This window comes from Macaca nemestrina, chromosome 1 (assembly GCF_043159975.1).
Source record: "Macaca nemestrina isolate mMacNem1 chromosome 1, mMacNem.hap1, whole genome shotgun sequence".
Lineage (NCBI taxonomy): Eukaryota > Metazoa > Chordata > Mammalia > Primates > Cercopithecidae > Macaca > Macaca nemestrina.
In genome coordinates, this window is record NC_092125.1 from 173836628 (window position 1) to 173859044 (window position 22417).

General features: G+C 37.6%; 2 protein-coding genes across 4 annotated transcripts in view; one reads left to right on the forward strand and one right to left on the reverse strand.

Moving 5' to 3' along the window:
* Window positions 1-21028, reverse strand: part of LOC105495153 (hook microtubule tethering protein 1) — a 65882-nt gene extending 44854 nt beyond the window's left edge. The window contains exons 1-6 of one of the 3 annotated variants that reach the window (XM_071092320.1): window positions 21012-21028; window positions 20623-20763; window positions 13548-13633; window positions 6641-6713; window positions 2213-2263; window positions 878-1010 (exon numbers count right to left, since the gene is read on the reverse strand). In XM_071092320.1, the coding sequence (XP_070948421.1) occupies window positions 878-1010; window positions 2213-2263; window positions 6641-6713; window positions 13548-13633; window positions 20623-20685 (406 nt within the window). In that variant the 5' untranslated portion in view covers window positions 20686-20763; window positions 21012-21028. Of the gene's footprint in view, window positions 1-877; window positions 1011-2212; window positions 2264-6640; window positions 6714-13547; window positions 13634-19156; window positions 19282-20622; window positions 20848-21011 lie in introns of those variants that run through there. The other 2 variants (XM_011764413.3, XM_011764414.3) reach the window with 2 other exon arrangements.
* LOC139362037 (mitochondrial import receptor subunit TOM22 homolog) lies at window positions 1006-6646 on the forward strand. Its single transcript, XM_071092338.1, has one exon. It carries the CDS (start codon window positions 3548-3550, stop codon window positions 3899-3901), a length of 354 nt encoding a protein of 117 aa, XP_070948439.1. The 5' UTR covers window positions 1006-3547; the 3' UTR covers window positions 3902-6646.
* Window positions 21029-22417: the final 1389 nt, after the last annotated feature.

Consider the following 22417-nt stretch of genomic DNA (forward strand, 5'->3'; position numbering starts at 1 on the left):
CCTCTCATAAGTGATAAACTACAATTAATTTCATGTATTTTGTTTTATTTTTCTCCTTTCGGAGTTTGTTAGTAAATTTATCCCAACTTCTATCCTTTCTCCATTAGACAATGTCGAATGTTTTCCAAGGCCCTGGCTTGAAGTATTTTGCATTTTGCAAACTTAAGCACTCAACATTATTCTTTCATAAAGGTAGTGTACTAAGAACAAGTTTGGATGAATCATGCAAAACAAACAGCAGCGTCAAAGGTCTCACCACCCAGACAGATTCAAGCCCTCAAGGGAAGGAGGTCTGGGCCTGTTCAGTTCATCATTCATCATTACATGCAACCAAATATGATCCTTTTGTACTCAGCAAAATATGTATCACTGTGTTTGGATATACCAATATAATGTATCAATTCCATTTATATCATTAGACCACTTATCTGGAGGATATATTGGACAGATATGCTTCTGAAAAGAGCAGACTATTATCTGAAGAAACCTGAATTATAAATTAGTAGCTGAATATTTATTTATGAAAACTGAATCCACATAAAGTTCTAACATGTAAAATAGACATAACGTAGCAAATGAATAAGTACAATTTTTATTGAATATCTACTAAATTTTATTTACTGGATATATATTAAACGAACTAAACTAAAATACATTTAATTTAGCCACTGAATATGAATATCAGAATCCAGGTACAAACAGGACACTCAGGGTATGCCACTTTTCAATGACAGAGTTGGGCTAGAATTCAGATCTTCTGGTTTACATTCAGGGTGCTTTCTGCCAAGTTTTAATAGTACACTTTAATGCTAGCTTGTATAGTAATGTAGATTGTTTCTAGAAAGTAGAAATCCTCAAATAATTGAAATTCACTTACCTTGCTTCTTTTCACAGTTGATCGCACAACCTAAAATAAGCTGGAGCAACCTCCCAAGCTCCACTGGATCTGAACATTCAGTTATTTGGTTTAAATCAGGGACAAGTGCTTCTGAAATCTGCTGCCCCAAAAACTACAATATTAAAATAAATTAGATCACTCATTTATGCCGGCCGCATATAATTTGCTACATTTAATATTGTTACAATGAAAAATTATAGATTCATGAAAAAACTAAGATAAACTAACAAATGACAAATCAATAATTATTGATTAAAACCAGGTAGCAATGTTCAGGCAACATTCCAAAATTCTGAGTAACCAACCGAAAGCACTATACTCCCTTTTGGTTTCACATCAAATATCCTTTGATTCCACTATCAGAGAGAAGAATTTAATTTAAGAAGCACTTGGCCTAGTCTATTATGACAAAACTTATTCGTGTCCATTAAATAACAAGCTTATGTTAAGCCAAAGAATATTAATAATATTTTCATATATAATCAATTAACAGAGAAACACAATGTAAACCACTGCACTTTTACAAATGAACAACAAATCTAATGGATTAATTTTTTTTCCTGGTCTTATCTTTCTTTTTCTTATTTTTTACCTGATTAAAATGGTTCTTGGCATTAAAAAAGCTTCAAAATTAGTTTTAGGTATTTAATAAATTGAAAGTTTTTAGAGAGTATTAAACATTTTTGGGAGAAATTACAAGTTTAATTGTGTGACAACTTTAAAAAATAGAAACAAAAATTCTTCAATGGAAAAGTCATTCAAAAGCTGCCCATCATTAAGCAATAAACTCTCATATCAAAAACCCTACTAGAGAACTTGTTATGATGCTGAATAAGAAAAAAACAAACTGTTTTACTAATGTACTATCTAAAGTGACTTTATAATACTACTTTCATTTTGCATTTTTTCCAACTTACTTGTATGAGCATAATCTCAGTTATGTCTTTGCTATTGTTTACACTAGGAAGAAATGTCAAAATAATGCTTTAAATAGAAAATTACTTCAATTAAAGTCTACTTTATAGTATTGCACAAAATCAAATTATATTAAAGATGAAGGTAATTCTACTCGAAAATAATCAATGTGGAGAGTATCAATACCTAAGCAATGTTATCTTACAAATCAATATATCTAAGCTTAAGCTTGTTCATTTTCACAAATGAATATTCCATAAAAATGGCAATAAAACATGTTCCAATTATGACTTACATTCCAGTAAAATATTATAAGCAAACAAAACAAGTGATTTTTCAGTCTTAAAGTAATTTTCACATAGCATTTTGCATTTAAACAAAGTCAGATGTTTTTCATACCTCATGATAATAACTCATAATTCCTTGAAGAACCTTCTTTAAATTACTGGCCTAATGTGAAAAAAATAAGAGATTCTTATTTCAGATTAATAATGAAAGAAAAGTTATGCCAGCATGAAAGACAATAAAAATTCTCCCCTAATTAAAAAGGACAACAAAAACATTATAATAGAGTTCTGTAAATACAAACACACGATGCTTTTTAACCATCAGAGATTTAATCAGTGTTTAGTTAAGTAAGGTGATTTTATTTAAAGTGCGCCACAATGAACCCAAGGGACAATTTTAAAAATTTATATACGGGCATGTCCACCTCCAGTCATGAGCAAGTTAACTGGATTTTGATTTTCTCTCCTGTCACTAATAACTAGAAAACAAGACAAAATACATTAAACAATTGTTTTCAAGCTTTAGACAACAAGTAGTACAGAACTCTGCTTTCTGAAAGAACGAAAACAAACAGAAAATGAGCCCTACACTAGTACAAGCTTTCTGTCTTGAGGCAATTTTCAGACTACAGCGTAGGGAAGTGGAAACCAAACCAAGCCTGCTGTTCTCACTGACTGAAGAGACAGACATCAGAAGTTCAGGAAGGCCTGGGCAGTTTGAATTTGCAGGGCAGACAGATGAAAAGATGGGAGCTATGGAAAAAGCGAGCTCTGGAGATTTGTGTAAAATGGTTCCTTTGACTCTTTGGCTAAATACCAGTTTGCATGCGGATGGGTGAAACTCAATGTTCTTTCCAAAGAAATAACAATTCAGGGAACGATAAACTGAACCATTCCCAAAGATTGCATAGGCCAAAAGATTTTTGAAATTCTCACTAGCCAGAATGAAGACACCACGCTACATGCACAAAGCATTCACTAAAGACCCCAAAAAGGTCACAGTTTAGTAATGGGTCTAACTTAGTCCTAAAGGAAAGAATAACTTTAGCTCTGCCCCCCACCACAGCCAAAAATAGGCCTTTCAAAGATCAAACTGATTCCAAGTACCGTAGCTGCTTGCAAGAACAAAATTCAACACTCCTCAAAAGAATATACTTAATTGGGAGGCCAGGTGGGTGGATCGCCTGAGGTCAGGAGTTCAAGACCAGCCTGGCCAACATGGCAAAACGCTGTCTCTACTAAAAATACAAAAATTAGCCAGGTGTGGTGACGGGCACCTGTAATCCCAGCTACTTGGGAGGCTGAGGCAGGAGAATCACTTGAACCCGGGGGGCGGAAGTTGCAGTGAGCCAAGATTGCACCACTTCACTCCAGCCTGGGCATAAGAGCTAAACTCTGTCTTGGAAAAACAAAACAAAACAAAACTTAAAAAAATCAGCACTCAGTCATGGCTGCCGCCGTTGCTGCTGCCGGTGCCGGGGAACCCCAGTCCCCGGACGAATTGCTCCCAAAAGGTGACGTGGAGCAGCCTGAGGAGGAGCTGGAGGAAGATGACCATGAGGAGCTAGATGAGACCCTGTCGGAGAGACTATGGGGCCTGACGGAGATGTTTCCGGAGAAGGCCTGGTCCGCGGCCGGAGCCACTTTTGATCTTTCCCTCTTTGTGGCTCAAAAAAGGTACAGATTTTCCAGGGCAGCCTTGTGGATTGGGACCACTTCCTTTATGATCCTGGTTCTTCCCATTGTCTTTGAGACTGAGAAGTTGCAAATGGAGCAACAGCAGCAACTGCAGCAGCAGTAGATACTTCTAGGGCCTAACACGGGCTCTCTGGAGGAATGCCAGGGGCTCTACCCTCACTTCCTGGAAAGATCTAGATTGTTACTGCTGTTTGAGCTGTCTCAGTGGGATAAGTTTGAAATTCAAGTGTTTGAACTGCTGATTATTTGGGATTTATTTTTTTTTTAACTTTGGCACATTGATCTATCTAAACCTGGTGGGGAGAATTCTCCCCACACTGTCTCATGGAAAGACTCAACTTGCAACTGTGCCCTCCACACTATCCTTACTTCTATCTTCACTCTGATACCAGAGTGCAGCCATGCAGACGGCCACCCCACTCCTTTCACCAAATTGCTCCTAACTAGAAGATGTCACTTTCCCCTTGTGCGTAGGAACTGATGACAGTGGGAGGGATGTGCCCCTGACCATTAACGATTGCCTTTTTTATTTTTTAATTTTTTTTTAAAAAAGAATGGAACTGTTGGGGAGGGACATGCACGCAATGTGAAAGACAAAATGCATTACACCTATAGTGTAAAGTGGCCACTATGAATCCCTCTGTATGAGAGGAGGCTGGCTGCAGCTTCAGCCACAGAATGGGGACTGTGGAAGACAGATCAGGAGTTCATTTCCCCTGCACAGTTTGGTTGTTAGACCTGTGTGTGTGTTTAAAAAAACAGAAGTCAGTGCTCACTTTTTGTATTTAAATATTAAAAATGACTCCAACTGAAAAAAAAAATCAGCACTCAGTAATAAAATTCATAATATCTTGCGTAAAATTAAAAAATTACTACACAGAAAGCAGAAAAATGGGGAGCAAAATTAAGAGAAAACTCAGTCAATATACATGGGCTCAGAAATGAAAGATAAAAGAATTGAGAGACAATGTTAAAACTTCTAGTTTAAAGATGTTCAAGGATTTGAACAAAAACATGAACATAAGAAATAAGTTTTTTACAATAAAGAATCAAATAGAGATTGTCAAACTGGATAAAATCATAAGACCCAACTATTAGGTGTCCACGTGAAACACTTTCAATAAAAAGACATAGGTAGATTAAAGGAATGGAAAAAGAAACACTAATGAAAAATACAATCATAAAAAATCTGTAGTGGCTACATTAGTATTAGACAAATTTGATTTCAAATAAAAGAATATTACCAGGGATAAAGAAAAGCATTTAATAATAAGTGAATTCATTCAAGAACACATAAGAAATATAGTGTGTAATAAACTTAATAACAAAAATTCAAAATACATGAAGTAAAAAACAAAAAAAATGCAAGGAGAAATCAACAAAATCGAAATCATCACTAGAGATTTAAGGGCCCTCTTCAGAGTCTATACTATACCATACATATAGGATAATAAGAGAAAATATCAATAAAGATGTGAAAAATACCACTATCAACAAACTTGACAAATTCTATATTTATATAACAACTGTAGAATGCATGCTGTTTTCATATACACATAGAACATTCACCAAGACAGACCATATGTTCAGTCATAAAATAAGACTCAATAAATGTAAAATAACTTCTCAGTACAGAGCATGTTCTCAGATCTATTAGAAACCAATAAATAAAAGAAAAGCAACTGGAAAATCCTCAAATATTTTGAATTTGAATACCTACTTCTAATTTACTCATAGGTCAAAGGAGAAAACACAAGGGAAATTACCAGATATTTTGAATTGAATGAAAATAAAATAACAGTCTGTCAAAATATGTGAGATATGGCTAAGATGCTGCTTAATATTAGGGGAAAAAGGGATTTAAAGTTGATTATTTAAGTTTCCATCTTAAGAAGCAAGAAAAAGAAGAATAGATTAAGTGAGAGAAAGGAAATAATAAAAATCAGAGAGAAAAATCAATGGAATAGAAAACATAAGCTAATCCCTTAAAAAATAAATAAGTAAAACTGAAAAACATCTACCCAGACTTATCAAGGAAAATACATTCAAAAGACACAAATAACCAATAGCAAGAAAAGAAAAGGAAACATCATTAAAGATCAGTTATTAGCATATTATTAGCACAGTAATTCAGTTAAGAACTGTGTATCAACAAATCATATATCCTATATGAAACAAATGTCCTACTTAAACTGACTTAAAAATAGAAAATCAGTTTGGCAGTTTCCTATAAGGTTAAGCACATACTTACACAACTTAGCAATTCCACCCAGAAATTCACCCAAGAGAAATTAAATATGTATCTATCTGAAGATTCATATATGAAGGTTTGCAGCTGTTGTATTCACAATACTAAAAAATGATAAAAATTCAAACATCCATCAACAAGTGAATAGCTAAACAAACCATAAAATATCAGTTTAATTAAATACTACTTAGCAAAAAAGAGAAATAACTACTAATGCAGGCAACATGAATGAGACACAAAAATAGTATTACTGAGTGAATGAAGTTAGACAAAAAGGTAAACATTATATGATTCAATTTATACAGAATTCCAGAAATGAACTCCAAAGTGACATAAAAGAGATCTGTAGCTACCTAGGGCAAGGCTGGGGGTAGGGATTAATAAAGAATGGGCCTAAAGTGCATATTTTGGGTTAATAGGACTATTTTCTATTTAATTATGATGGTAGTTACACGAGAGAACACATGTGTTAAAACTCAAACTGTACACAATAAAAAGTACTACAAGTTAATTTGAAAAAAAGATTTGGTTAGCTTAGTGCTAATTTTAGGACTACCGTTTGGATCAAGTGCTTCTCCCATTTGTTCTGCATACCTTTATTCTCCAGTTGTCCCCAACATCCTCTTTAATTCGGCTTAACCAAGATTCATTAAACCAAGCTGCATCACTGAAACAACAATAACAAAAATACTAAAGATGAAAATGCTTTTATTACACAAAAAAAATTAAATAGAGACAACAGAGAAAGTTACTTTATGTCTTAAAGCCTATTCTTAATAACAATACTGAATATTACTTATATAGTAATAATTTATCATATTAAGTTATTTAAGTCATTTGCCCCTTCAGTTTAACAAACATTTACTAAATATTTAATACTAGGTGCCCTGCTGCCAGGAAGATGCAAAAGTCTCAACTCTGAAGAGGTAAAAAAAACCAACATTTTAATGAGTGTCTACTCTGTATCAAGCACTGTGCTTGATGTTGGTCCAAGTTATTTCATTTAAATATGATGGTAACTTGGCAAATACTCCATTATTATTTCCAGTCTTACTATTTAGGGAATTGAGGATGAGAGAGTCTAAGTAATTTGCCCTGGGTGATACTATTAATAACCCATGGCAAGGCCCAAAATTAATCTATTCAACTGAGTAGAATTAAGCAGAATGAGTTTAAATGAGAAGTCTACAAAGACAAGTTTAGTTTTAATGAAAAGCAAAGTCCCAAATTGATACTGATGGCCAAGACAAAGAATTGCTATACTAAATTTTCGTGTATTTAATAAGGTTTTGAAGAACAACATTTAACTATATATAGTGAACTACATTAACAGACTATATTCTAAACAAACATCTGGATGCTTTCTCTGGGTAAGGAATTGAGATTAATATGAAGATAATTTACCATTTTGACCTTAGAGAAGTACCTATTAAAGGAGAAAAGTAAAAAGCACAAATAACTACACTCAAAGGAGAATGTGATAAATGTTCTAAGGGTAAAACAACTTCAAAATCACAGAATGTTAGCGCTGGAAGAGGTCTTAAAGGTCTCATCTAAATTCTTATTTTACAGGTATGCCAACTAAAATGGGGAAAAATTAAAGAGCTTCTTTTCCAAGGTTGTAATTTGAATTTAAGAATGCAAAACTGAAACCTTTCTGCTCATATGTTCTAAAAGCAGAAGATAACTCCTCTGGCTATGATAACCAAAAAAATGGCTTCACTATTTTCAATTCATTTATTTGGAATTTGTAATCATTTTACTTTTTATTTATAATCAACACATAATAATTGTACATAACCATTTTCTTTTGAGCAGATTAATGTTAATTGTGCTCAACTTTTCCCAGATGCTAAAGCTGCAATTACCAAAACAATTTAAATATGTAAATGCTATACTGATAACAAGGCATTTACTTGAAATGACTGAATGAATTGAGTTAATGAGTCAAAACTGTCCAATTCACTTTGTTTTTATATCAGATTAAGTAATAAAAAGTCCTAACCAAAAGAGTTATGCCAGTTGTGATGTTTAATATTAGTTATGGGTCAACTTGGCTATGCCACAGTGACCAGACACTTGGTAAAAAACCATCTGGATGTTGCTGGGAAGGTATTCTCTAGATGATATTAACATTTAAATCAGTAGACTTTGAATAAAGCAAACTACTCTCCATAATGTAGATGGGTCTCATCCAATCAGTTGAAGACCTTAAGAAAAAGGCTGACCTCCCCCTAAGAAAGAGCAAATTATGTCAGCAGATGGCCTTCCAACTCTAGCTGCTCTTCTTTGAGTCTCTAGCCTGCTGGCCTACTCTACAGAGTTTAGACTTGTCATCCTCCACAATCACATGAGCCAATTCCTTTAAAAAAAAAAAATCTCGGGCTGGGTGCAGTGGCTCACACCTGTAATCCCAGCACTTTGCGAGGCTGAGACGGGCAGACCACCTGAGGTCAGGAGCTCGAGACCAGCCTTACCAACATGGAGAAACCTGGTCTCTACTGAAATACAAAAAAATTAGCTGGTCAAGGTGGCACATGCCTGTAATCCCAGCTACTCGGGAGGCTGAGGCAGGAGAATCGCTTGAACCCAGGAGGCAGAGGTGGCAGTAAGCCAAGATCGTGCCTTTGCACTCCAGCCTGGGCAACAAGAGCAAAACTCTGCCTCAAAAAAAAAAAAAGAAAATCTGTGTGTGTGTGCACATGCATGTATATTGAGACACAGATTATATACACACTCACCCTCTATTGGTTCTGTTTCTCTGAACAACCCTGACTACCACCCCAGTCTTCTAACTGACGCTAAAAAAATCCAAGTATATGATTCTATGCTATAATTACCTTTAGAAATTGGATCTAGATATAACCTATTTTTCTCTAGTTTTTCCAAGATAATTCCTTTTGTCTTACATTCCTCCTCATCTTCCTTTCTACCTCAAATCAGCTTTAGCCCAGAGAAATACTTCCTAATTTAGTAAAAATATATCTCCTGCTTTCTTGCATACAAATTCACCCTTCTCAAACAACTATAATGGCAGTCAACCTTTTCCACTATTAAACTTGATCTCCAACCTCAGAAACCTCAGGACATCTTTTTTTTATTTATTTATTTTGTGCTGCAACCTCTACATGTCTTAGAGTCTTGGCCCCCAATAATTAGCTCCTTTTCTTGTATTTCCCAGAATTTCAATAACACTCAAGGGATATCGAATAAGAAAGGGGACACAGGACTAATGAACCAAAACATGGTCCAATTATTTTCTAATAAAACTAAGTAAGAATTACTACGTTTTAACTCCATCCAGGATATTTATCTTCAACAATTTTACCAACTGAATTCAGGTAGTAAGAAATACCCACTAGTTACTACAAACAATATAGTTGGGTCACTTCAATGTATACCCAGAACCTATTCTTCCAGAAATATCCAAAAATCTTCTCTATTAACCCATCAAAGTATGGTCTATATTTTGGACAGTTGTGTATAAAGTATAGATAGATGTTCATATAAGTATGTCCATGGATAGATGTCCATAGATGGATGTCCATACTTACATGGACATCTATGTATACTGTATACATAACTATCTACACTTTATGTCCATACTTATATGGACATCTATCTATACTTTAGAAGCAACTGACTTTCATTTTATTAATACTCCAAAGTAAAAATCTATCAGGATGGTTTCAATACATTTCGATGATTACAGCTAGTTGGGAGCACTGAACTTGGAATCAGACCAAACTGATACAAATCCTAGCTTTGTCATTTACTCATCATTTAACTTCCAAAAGCAATTTCAACTACTTATACCTCCATCCTCTTGTATAAATTGAAGATAAAAATAACATCTACCTCACTAAACTAGTAAAATTTAAATGAAATAACTTCAAATGAGGTCTAGAATGATGCCTTTATATAGTAAATATTCAGATGTTGGCTATCATGGTTTATCATGTTAAATGCTCAAATATCTGCTAAGTGAATAAACAAATAAATGCATGATTCCTAAGGTCTCTGAATATCCTACATTCTCTGTCTCATTCTTCTCCCTCTTGCAAAAAAAAAGGTTTAGTCAAAGACAACAGGAACAGAGAGGTCCACCGGTACTTAAAGTGATGAAGCTAAGCCTTTCTTTGGAAGATATGGCATGCACTGTTTATAGTTGTTCTGGGACGAATCCTATCTTCAAAAAAGATACGTTCAAGTCCTAACCCCTGTGAACATGATTGAAATAAGGTCTTCATGTATGTAATAAAGGTAAGATCAGGTCATAAAGAATTAGGATGGGCCCTAATCCAGTATGCCTGGTTCTCTTATAAGAAAAGAGACACAGACAGAGGTAAGATGGTCATATGAAGACAGAGTGGAGATATGCTGACACAAATCAAAGAATGCTTGGGACTACCAGGAGTTGGAAGAGGCAAAGGAGAATCATCTCCTAGAAGCTTTGGAGGGAGCACAGTCCAGAAAATAGCTTGATTTAGAACTTCTAGCCTCCAGAACTGTGAGAGAACTAATTTTTGCTGTTTTAAGGCACCTGGTCTGTGGCACTTTGGGTACAGTGGCCCTAGAAAACTAATACAGTTGTATAGTTTTTTTCCCATGTGTTTTTAAAAGAACTGAAGCTTCGGCTGGGCGCAGTGGCTCACACCTGTAATCCCAGCACTTTGGGAGGCTGAGGTGGGCGGATCATGAGGTCAGGAGATCAAGACCATCCTGGCTAACACGGTGAAACCCCACCTCTACTAAAAATACAAAAAAAAAAATTAGCGGGGCGTGGTGGCAAGCACCTACAGTCCCAGCTACTCGTGAGGCTGAGGCAGGAAAATGTCATGAACCCAGGAAGCGGAGCTCACAGTGAGCCAAGATCACGCCACTGCACTCCAGCCTAGGCGACAGAGCGAGACTCGTCTCCAAAAAAAAAAAAAAAAAAAAAAACTAAACTAAAGCTTCTACATGCATCTGAAAAAGAGAGTATTCAAACTGAAGATAATAATTAAGGAACTGTAGAACCCTAGCAATAACTCCATGGCTCTTCATGTCTAAGTTAAACAGTTTAGACACCACTTTATAAAGATACTACTATTTGGAAAAATATCTGCCTCAAGTAAGTAGAAAAGAACTATTGGTTAAATTTTGCTACTTCCGTAAAAAGCAGAATTTCTCTTCTTACCTTCAGTAAAAATTTTGATGTGATAGGATGTCAGCCACAATAGCCATCAATGCAATATGTTAAAAATTATAACATATTTGAGCCGGGCACAGCAGCTCACACCTGTAATCCCAGCACTTTGGGAGGCCCAGGCGGGTGGATCACGAGGTCAGGAGTTCCAGACCTAGCTGACCAACATGGTAAAACCCCATCTCTACTAACAATACAAAAATTAGCCGGGTGTGGTGGCATGCGCCTGTAACCCCAGCTACTTAGGAGGCTGAGTCAAGAGAATCGCTTGAACCTGGGAGGCGGAGGTTGCAGTGTGCCAACATCGCACCACTGCATTCCAGCTGGGCAACAGAGCAAGACTCTGTCTCAAAAAAAAAAAAAAAAAAATTATAACATATTTAAAGTGCTTTGAAATGTTCAAAGACATATAATAAAATTAACCTTTTAACCTGAATAAGACATACTGGTCCAACCAGGGAGAAAATGTATGTTTTATGTCTCACTATTCAGGGTCCAGACTTCTGAAAAGTTCCAAAACTGGAAAAGAGTTTAAAAAGAAAAATAAATAAAAAGTAGCCCCTGGATGATAAGGAGGCTCAGACACCTAAGAGCATGTAAAATCGGGTGAATGAAGCAGAGAGAGGGAGAAATAAAGAGAGATATTTAGGGTTAATTTTAGGGCACTGGCCAATTATTATGAAGACAGAGAATTTCTGATTGGCTATTTTATTTTTCCTGCAGAAAAGCTCTTAGAAGACTATAACAAACAAAAGAAAGAAGAAATAAAGAAAAAGCAGAGAAAGGGAAGATCAGCATTAACAGCAAAATCCAACAGATCGTGGAAAAATTAGCTAAAATGTATTGACTCTACTCTAAACATCAGGTCTAGTGCTAGAGTATGGGAGGTCAAACAGCTATATGCGTCACATCATGGCAAAAACAGGTTTCTTTTGATTGTATCCTGGCGTAAAGCTACTAACGCCCACCAAAACATATAGAAAGGACAACTCTGAATGAGACTGTTGAAATGAGTGATGCATACCAGCCTTATATTCATACCAACCACAATGTTGCTGCATCTACACCAATATTCACAACACAGCATGATGAGAAGAAGGCAAGGCATAAATTCTAGTGACAAAAAACAATGATGACTGTCTCAAATCATCAAAAAAGGACTATGTCCAGAATGCTTGGCTCTGATGAATTAAATCATTTCAAAATCAACTCAAATATAAATAAATAAAACATTTAAGAAATATTTTTAAGACAGAATGGGAGTAAGAATATTTTAGAATAACTGTCACCTCCTCAGAAGTTAACATGTTAGTTAAGTTTGTCTTTTAAACTATTAATCATAAATTAACCATTAAATCAGTCTAGTCACAAGAGATCATTTTGAAGATTCTAAATAAGTAGGATTTTTATATCATTTTAATTGTTTTTCTAAGACAGGCATAGAATTTTTGCGAACCCATCTAAAGGGTTTTCAATGTAAATCACAGCAAATCTTTACAAGATGATGGTGACAAATAATCTGACTATAAAACAGTGAAGCAGAGATAGGATTCCAGTCTCAAAGTAAGCTAATATAAAGTTGTTATAATTATTAATTAATAAATTGTGAGTGCAGAATTGGCCTTGTTCGTCCTACTTAGGGTACAGCTCGTATTATAGACTGTAACCCTAACCCTTACACAATATTGGCAAATATTAGGGGAAAAATGGATTTAGAATCTTTTGATATTATATGATTACATAAAATGAGTCTAGCCTAAACACAACCACTTTATTAATAAAGTTTTCCAGTATCTGTGACTTCAAATTTCATTCATTCCTCATTTCATTATTGGTGAACTCATAAATTACTACTATTAATTCAGAAATACATTTTAAAATTTAATACTTTAACATTTTTTCCAAATCCAATATTTTATGCTCCAATTATTTCTAAGATAATAATCTCCATGCAAGGATACCTTCAAATGACAACCAAAGAAAACACCATAAGCAATTATATCATTAACTTGTTTCTTTTATAGTTTTAAAATAGTGTGAACATGCTCATAACAAGTTTAAAATAAGTTAACTTGAATAAATAAGAATCCTGATCACATATTCGGTTAAAATGTATCTCTATGAACAAGTCAGGAATAATGAAGTGATAAACTTTTTGTTCACTAGCTACAAGAATGCCTTGGTGCCATATACCTGAATATGTTACTGGGTAAGATAAAGTTGCAATAACCTTTGGAAGTTAAGTCCAAGTTTTCTTCCTTATTATTTATTGGGTTTACAATGCTTTTCAGGGAGAGTCTGACCACTACTCACATTTGATGAAGAACTTGTGCCATGGCAACTCCACTAGTCAGCTGTTTGACATCTTGACAAGGTGAGGCAGTATTGAATGTCTGCAGCTAAAATGACATAAAGCAAATAATCTTACTGCCTCTTTATACCTACAAGGTAGCATTATAAAATACAAATATAAATTGAAAACAGATTTAAAAAAACCAAACATGGTCCTGTTTTGTTTAAATGTAGACCCAGACAAATAAATGGAACTATGCTAATATGTCTCTATGGCTGTGTAACTTTATAAAAAATAAACTAAACATTTCACAAAATCACGCCTAAGACATTAAAACACATTGATGCCATGCATAAGTAATACATAATTTGGAATAATACAAAGCCAGGTGTATAGCTCTAGTCTTGTGTTTTGTCTATATTTAGCAGAACATCAGAAAAAGAACTTAAAGATAACCCAATATTTGCAACTTAAATTTTCACTTATACCATTTGATACAAAAACAAAGGCTAGAAATGTCAAATCTAAAGCTACTTACGGTTTATCCATGAGCTCTGAAATAAGACAGGACTTCTACTTCCTATCTAAAAATTGGCCTTACATCTTGAAGAATTAAGGTCTATCTACCATGTAAAATTGTTTCTATCTAATTTGGCTTTAGGTATACTAACTTTTCACATATATCTGTTAAATATTCGTGTATACATTGAAGAGAAGTGGAATAATAATCTCTTTTTACAATAAACAAATATGAGATAGAAAAAATTTTAGAAAGCAAATTACATCAGAGCTAAAATGGATCATACACTTTCTAGAAATGTAATCTCAACCTATAAAGATCTTAAATTAAATATACTATGATTGTCTTTTTCCACACATAACTCACCCACTTTACTGTTAGCTAATAATTTCTTAGTTTACCATTTAACTATCTTAATCCAATAAAATTCTTTCCCACTATAATTCACTCTTAATGGTTCTGTGTATTTTGAGATTTGGCAAATGGAGATTCAGACATCCATTATCTAACACAACACAGATGAATGATACCAGCAAACTAAACCTAGCCAGTTACTTTCAAAGCACACAGAGTCACTTTACTAAGTTCCTACTCTATGTGAGACACTGTGGTATATGACGGGGCTACAAAGGAAAATCACCAGGTTTCTACCCTTAAAGCTTCAGTCAAAAGTTAAGGAGAGGAGTAAAAGACATAAATCATTTCTAGACAATATGGTAGGTCCCATGATTACAGTATGCACAAAATGTTCTGCAAAAAATGGGTGTCAACTAATTTAATTAGGGTTTGTATTTAGGAAAGACTTCTTGGAGATGATTACTGAATGGAAAGTCTAGATGGAAGAGTAGCACATTTTCCTTTCTTTTTTTTTTGTTTTTGTTTTTGTTTTGTTTTTTGTTTTTTGTTTTTTTGAGGCAGAGTTTCACTCTTGTTGCCTAGGCTGGAGTGCAGCTGCAAGATCTCGGCTCACCGCAACCTCCGCCTCCCGGGTTCAAGCGATTCTCCTGCTCAGCCTCCCGAGTAGCTGGGATTACAGACATGCGCCGTCACGCCTGGCTAATTTTTTGTATTTTTAGTAGAGACAGGGTTTCACCATGTTAGCCAGGATGGTCTCAATATCCTGACCTCATGATCCACTCGCCTCGGCCTCCCAATGTGCTGGAATTACAGGTGTGAGCCACCGCACCCGGCCAAGAGTAGCATATTTTCTAAGTAAAGAAAATAAATTTTCTAAGTAAAGAAAGGAAAAAAAGCTTCAGGAAATAGGAATATGAAAAAAGTACAGATACATGAGAAAATATATTATTTTTAGGGAACATGCAGTTCAGTATCACTGGATGTGCAGTGCAAAGAAGGCTGGGGAAGGGGTGACAACAAACAGGGTTAAAGAGACAGGACTCCAAAGGGCCGTGACAAGAAGCTTGGACTTATTTTAAAGTTAATGCCATTATCTACATAATGGGAAACAGTAGGGTAGTTTCTACCTCACAAGATAGTTCGGGAATTAAATGAAACAGCAAATATACCTATATCAGGGCCTGGCATGTGGCATGAGCTCAACAGCTGTTAGCACATTAGCTATGAGTCAGGGTTTCTCCAAGTATAGGGTTTAGAAACAATATGTATCAGAATTTCTAGACATATTAAATAAGAAAATCCCCAACTGATTCTTAAACACGTCAATTTTGGAGAACCATTGCTCTGAGTGATGAAAAATCACTGAAAAGTAATAAGGAAGAGTGACATTCTTTAGTATATTTTGGAGAGCAGCATAGTGACACAGAGTAACTTTATGCTTGAGTCAGGATGACCAGTTAGAAGGTTCCTGCAATGGCTCTGATGAGAAAAATAGATAGCGTAGAGGGAATCAGCATAATGTTGACTGAGAGGACATGATGAACTAATGGAATATTTAAAATATAAAACAAGGTTTTTGCAACTGGGTGGATGTACAGGGAAGATAAACTCCAAGAATTAGGGCATCTTTAAAAGGAAAATAAACTGTAACTTCCACTTTTCAGCCCTTCCAACTTACACATTAATTTTTAATGTGTAACTTAGAGTTACTTATTTAACTTTTTACAAAATTGACAGAATTCATGATTTTAAAAGGACAATTTCAGTGAAGAATACTAGGCAAAATAAGAGGTACACATGCTAAGGGACTACCTCCATGACCACTATGTGTTCAGATTAAAATCAATTTCCCCTCCTTACTGCCATGAACATTGGAGTGTCTCTGAGAAGTTCTTAAAATAGCTGTAAAATAAATTAGAAAACAGAATGTAATTTCATTTGGCTCAATTGAAAGGCTTACAACCAAGAACAGTGAATAAATTAAAAAGTTCAGTGCGGAGGCTGGGCGCAGTGACTCACGCCTGTAATCCCAGCACTTTGGGAGGCCGAGGCCGGTGGATCACTTGAGGTCAAGAGATCAACAGCAGCCTGGCCAACATGATGAAATCCTGTCTCTACTAAAAATACAAAAATTAGCCAGGTGTGGTGGCACATGCCTGTAATACCAGCTACTAGGGAGCCTGAGACAGGAGAATCCCTTGAACCTGGGAGGTGGAGGTTGCAGTGAGCTGAGATCATGCCACTGCACTACGGCCTAGGCAACGGAGTGAGACTCTGTCTCAAAAAAAAAAGATTACTGGGGAGAGTGAGGTCAAAGCAGACAGACAAAAGAAAATGTATTCTTTCTAACTAAAGTCTTTTTAGTGAGTGACCTGAAAGGACAGCCAGGGTTTCCACAGGTGTCTATCACTAAACACAGTGTTCTGGCAGATAACTACCTTACTTTCTTCTATATTTCTAAATAAAACAAGTAATCAGAAATGTGGAAATGCTGTTCCTAAACTACTTTAATGTAAATGTCACAGAAATCAAGGAAAATGGGATTTTCACAACTGACAACCAACAGAAACTCAATCTTGGATCAAATTTATTTTCATATTCTCCTCCTCCAGCTCCTCATTACAAAAAGACAACCATTGCTTTGAGTTTTAAGATCTTCATAAAAATAATTGAACTTTTAATAATTTCTAAATTTGGGCATATATTATTACTCTTTCAATCATCTGCCTATCAAAGAATGCAAGAACCAAGAAAAAGATTTAAAAATATTTGGTCCAACCTTCTAATTTTATTGGTGAAAGTAAAGTCCAAAGATATTAAACAAATTTCCCATGTCACAGAACCAAGTAGCAGAATTAAATTTATCTTGATACAAACATTTCTTCAAACTCTCATACATGTCCTCCAACATGTAAATGATGTCCACATTTACCCTTTTGTCCTGAATTTTCTGCTAAGTAGCAGTACGACATTTCTAAGAATCAATTATTTTAAGAAGGTGAGTTCCAAATCATAAAATGCAATTTTTTAAAAATTGCCACAAGAGGCATTCCTTCACATAACCAACTTTTCTTGATGACTTCTCTAATCGGTTGACGTTGGCTCCGTTCCTCCTCTTAGTACTGAAAGAAGAGTTATTCCCAACTGTCTTATCTCCATGATTTGGCCCCATCATAACTTTTTTTCATCTTCTATCTCTGGGTCAGGGTTATCATGACAAATGTGTATGTTCCACTATCTCCCTTTAATCTATAGCCAAAGGAGACCATTTGTTTTACTACTAGTGTCTCTTCCTTGTGTCTGGAGAACAAATTTCCACTGATTTCTACTTGATGAAATCCAACAGTCCTCTATGACCCAGTTAAAAATTCACCCCCAAGTATTTATAAAAAACTAAGCTATATCATACTTAATGGTGAAACACTACTCTCTGAGGTCAGAACTAAGGCAACGATATTTACTATCACCATTTTGATTTAGTGTCTTATTGGCAATAGTTGTCAGTGTTCTCCTAGGGACAGAGCAGAAAATAGGTCATGTAAGAGCTCTGATCCCAAAAGCCAACTGGATTACTTTAGAAAGTACTGTGTTATAGATAAGAAAGAAAGAGGTTAACAGGTTACAGTGGGATAAGGGTTGGAGACAAATAGGTCACTACTTTAGAAATGATTGTAACAGAGTCCCTGAAAAGCAACATCTGACCCAAGATCCGAATAATGGAAGCAGCCAACCACTGGAAGAACTAGAAAGAAAATATTCTAGGTAGAGGGAAAAAAATCCCGGCTGCATTAAAACAGCTTAGCTTCTTCAACAAATAGAAAGTCAATGCAGCATGATGGGCTTGAAGAAGTGTTGCTTGAGGTGAGTTTGGAGAAAGATTGGTAGGTGAGGTAAGATCAACAGTGCGGTTGCTGGCAAAGGCAAAAAAATTAGTTAGTTTTTTAAAAAAGACAGTAAACTTCACTGGAAATCATCTAAAGAGGTAAAGAAAAGGCAACAGACTAGATAACCAGAGACTAAGACAATTTCACAAAGGAACCATCAAGTAAGAAAATGGTAATATAACACTTACTGGATTTAGCAAACTGGTAATGAAGTGAAAGTCTTAGAGGAAAGAAATTCAAGTGTAGTGGGTTGAAGACTGAGTGAGGCATAAAGGGTGAGTATAAAACAACTCAAATTTTACTGTGAAGAAAAGGGGAAATACGGTGTGACTTTAACATGGACTAGGGCTCTTCTCTGTTTAAAAAGGTTAATATTTCAGCAAGTTTATATGTAGAGAGAAAGAAGCCAATGGAGAGAAAGTAGCTGTAAATACAGAAAGGGAACAAATGATACAATAACGTTTTAGAAGAGATGGAAGGGATGGAACCTAAAGCCAGAGCCAAGGATAAGGAGGTGGTAATTTGCCCGAGAGGAAGAAGAGTTGGGGGCTCAGGTAGAATACCGATAAAGGTTTGCTAAGAGGCATGTGAGAGAAATTGTCTGGTTATTCTTAAGTATGGGCAATGCTATGAGAAAAGGTGCATTTGGCAGTAACAGCATTAGTAGAGGCAACAGTCTGGACGGTCATTCAATTTTCTCCACAGTGCTCAGCAGCCCAAGAGAGGACTAAAGCAAATGACCAATTTTACTCTGTTATCCGTGATTTCTTATCATTTGGTTGATATTTTTGCAGCTTTTACGGAATTTTACCTTCCACTGTAATTACACACGGCTCTGGCTACCACTCCGGTCCTCCCCAGTGCCTACCTCAACACTAGAAGTCAATAAATTCTGGTTAAAAGAGTGGATACGGTGACATAATATTTTAAAATATTACAACACGAAAGAAAATCCTGTGCTTCTCCACCACCTCACATGTAAGTCAATGACATCACAAAGACTAAGCTTAACACTTCAGTCAATAGAGGTTTACAACAATGTAACAGATTCGGATACACCCTTTAATTAGTCTCTTTTAACAAAATAAATCATTAAAAGTAATGTTGCCTTGTTTCATGAATCTTAAATACAGCACTTCCACCCGAATACCTATTTCAAATGAAAATTCAGCTGAACAGTTAGCTAACTGATTTTAACTCATGAACCCTAAATATTTGCATTCCACTATAAGCAAAAGTTATTTACTTTCAAAGTGTAAAAGTTGCTTTAAATTATGGCTATTTCCGATAGACTTCACACACTTCCATAAACCTGGATTTCTCATTCTTTGGAATTAGATGCATTAGATCACTAGGGAATCTCAACTGATTACAGCCTCCTGATCCAGTCTGTTTACATTCCATTCTACAAACACTTCCCTCACACAACTAAACAACTGGTTTGGGATGAGCATCATCAACAGCACCTTGTGGCCCATCAAACACCATCCTTGCTCAATATGGGTTAGGAACCACACCTGAATGCCAGCACTGATATCTAAGTAACTCTAAGAGGTGGGATGTCATTTTGCTGACTGGAATATTGAACCATCTGGGGACAGATACACCTGTCTAGACCCAACACAAATTAACAAAAATCCTAAACATAGATAAATCCTAAAGAAAAAACGTGAACTCATTTTCTTTAAAGAAAATGCTGTCCATTTGGAGGAGGAGAGGGCCAGCGAGAAAAGGGAAAACGACCCCCGACTCCCCACACATCTTTCTCTCCATACGGGAAATACAAACATCTCTTTGAAGCGGCTTCTACAAAATCGGATGTTCTAGAGTCCTGAAGGAGCACTGGTCCGGGAACTAAAACAGCCAGCCACCTGCTGTCCACCTGTGTCCAGGTAGAGCAAGGTGGTTTGAGGATGCAGGGTTAGGTTTCAGAAAGGGTCTTCACGCCCAAGCGGACGAAGGCAAGACAGTCAGCGATCCAGAAAGCCCAGGGCTCAGGGCGCTGTTCAGGGGGAGAAAATGGGGCAGCGGGGGGCGCTTGGTTCATACCCCAGCTGTTAGGGACACCAGGCAGGTCGAATCCTCTGGCTGAGACCAGAGCCTCCACCGTTACGCTCCTACAGCTTCCCTTACCTCCGCCCCCGGACACCAACCCGCGCCCACACACCTGCCCAGCGACTCGCAGGTGGCACTCTCTCGGTCAAGGACGACACGAGGTGCCAAAGACAGGGCGCGCCGGGACCCCTGTGCAGGTAGCCCCTGCTCACCTGGGAGAACAGGGCGCCCCAGGCTCCTCGCCTCGACCTCCTCGCCCCCTCGCCTCCTCGCACTCACCCAGATCATGAGGCTGTCGCACAAGGGCAGCTTGGGCTGCGGCGGCGGCTGCGTCTCCTCCATGGCCGGCGCCGCCGTCGACGACGCGGACACCTTCACCTCCCTCCTCCTGGCGCCCCTCCAGGAGCCGGCGTCCACGACCTGCTAGCCCCCAGGAAAGCTCGGTACCAGGCCCGACCCGCGCAGCTCACGCGCGAAACCTCGCGCTGCCGACGTGTCCGGCGTCACCCCCTCCTCACCCGCCCCCGCCTCGCTCCAGCGTTCGCCCCCTCCCCTGCCTGGGCTCCGGCCTCGCTGCCAAGCACCTGAGCCCCGCCTTCTCCCACCCCTCCCCTCCTCCCACCCGTCCTGCCCACTCCCGCACACCTCCCCCCGCCGCCCTGAGTGACCTGGCCGCGCACCAGTCACAGAGACGGTAGGTACCCGGGAGGGCTGGCGGGGCGGGGCGGGGGCGGGAAGAACCGGGATAGGTTGCGCAGGAGGGATTGCTGATTGGACGTGCCCTCGTGGGCTCTGACCAATCAACGTGAGACAAGCCTGAGACTTGGTGAGAGGGTGAGAGTGGGTGGGAAGAGGTTTATGACCTGGCAGGTGTAGTGAGGGCGGGGGCGGGAGATTGCGCGCGGGAAGGGAGCGCGCGTGCGCGATGGGGATTGGCAAGGCTGAAGCTTACACAGTCCTAGTGGCCAAAGGGGCAGAGGGGCAGCAGGGCACCGGCCAGCCTCAGGCTTCTTCCCTCCTTCTTCGCGGTAGCACGCCGCCTGGCTACACCTGTGGAAGCCCACACTCTGCTTCCACATTGTCTTCAGAAATAGATCATACCAGTTGGGCCAGGTGGCTCACGCCTGTAATCCTAGCATTTTGGGAGGCTGAAGCAGGTGAATCACCTGAAGTCAGGAGTTTAAGACCAGCCAGGCCAATATGGCGAAACCCATTCTCTACTAAAAATACAAAAATTAGTTGAGAGTGGTGGCACATGACTGTAATCCCAGCTACTCAGGAGGCTGAGGCAAAAGAATCGCTTGAACCCGGGAGGCACAGGTTGCAGTGAGCCGAGATCACGCCACTGCACTCCAGACTGAACAAAAGAGCAAGACTCTGTGTCAAATAAAATGAAATAAAGAAAGAAATAGACCATACCCATGAATTAAAACTCTTCGAGGAAGGCAGAGCTGATTTCCTCCTAGAACTCATTGGAATGGGATGTTTTCATTTGCACACGTGGCAAATGTGCCACATTTATAAGGAAAATAAAATCCGTCAATGCTCCTTAAATAAGCTCTCACGGGACCATAGACCATGAGCAATTTTATTTTACATGGGGCAAAAGGGAAGACCGTTTTCAAGTAGCAAAATAAACGAAATGTTTTGAAAACATGGAAGGTATCAACGTATCCATTTTCCTTTGGTTGAAAATTTACTTTTTTTGAGAATGTTGCGGGGTGGAGTGGGGCGGGGGAGGTGACCTAAAATTGGAATCTCTCCAAGGTAATGATGGCTTAGGTTATTGAAAAGGACTAGACTATTCTTAGTGTTGCTGTCACTTCACTCATTCATAAATTTATCAATTCATGCTCTGAGTAAGAAAACAGCTGGCTTTTTTTTATATTGCTGCGTTTTTATATTTAGACACTGAAAGTTTAAAACTGATGGACGACTGCAATTAAAAGCCCCCAAGTGTAAAACAGTCTCATTCTAAAAATACAGTACGTACGTTTTCTATTGACTCCCTTAACATTATTCCAGAACTTTCTTAACGCCTCTGGAGTCACTTTATATGCTGGAACTAGGAATA

What these genes read in the sequence shown, in the direction of transcription:
- LOC139362037 (XM_071092338.1), top strand. Translation starts at nt 3,548, where the DNA reads ATGGCTGCCGCCGTTGCTGCTGCCGGTGCCGGGGAACCCCAGTCCCCG.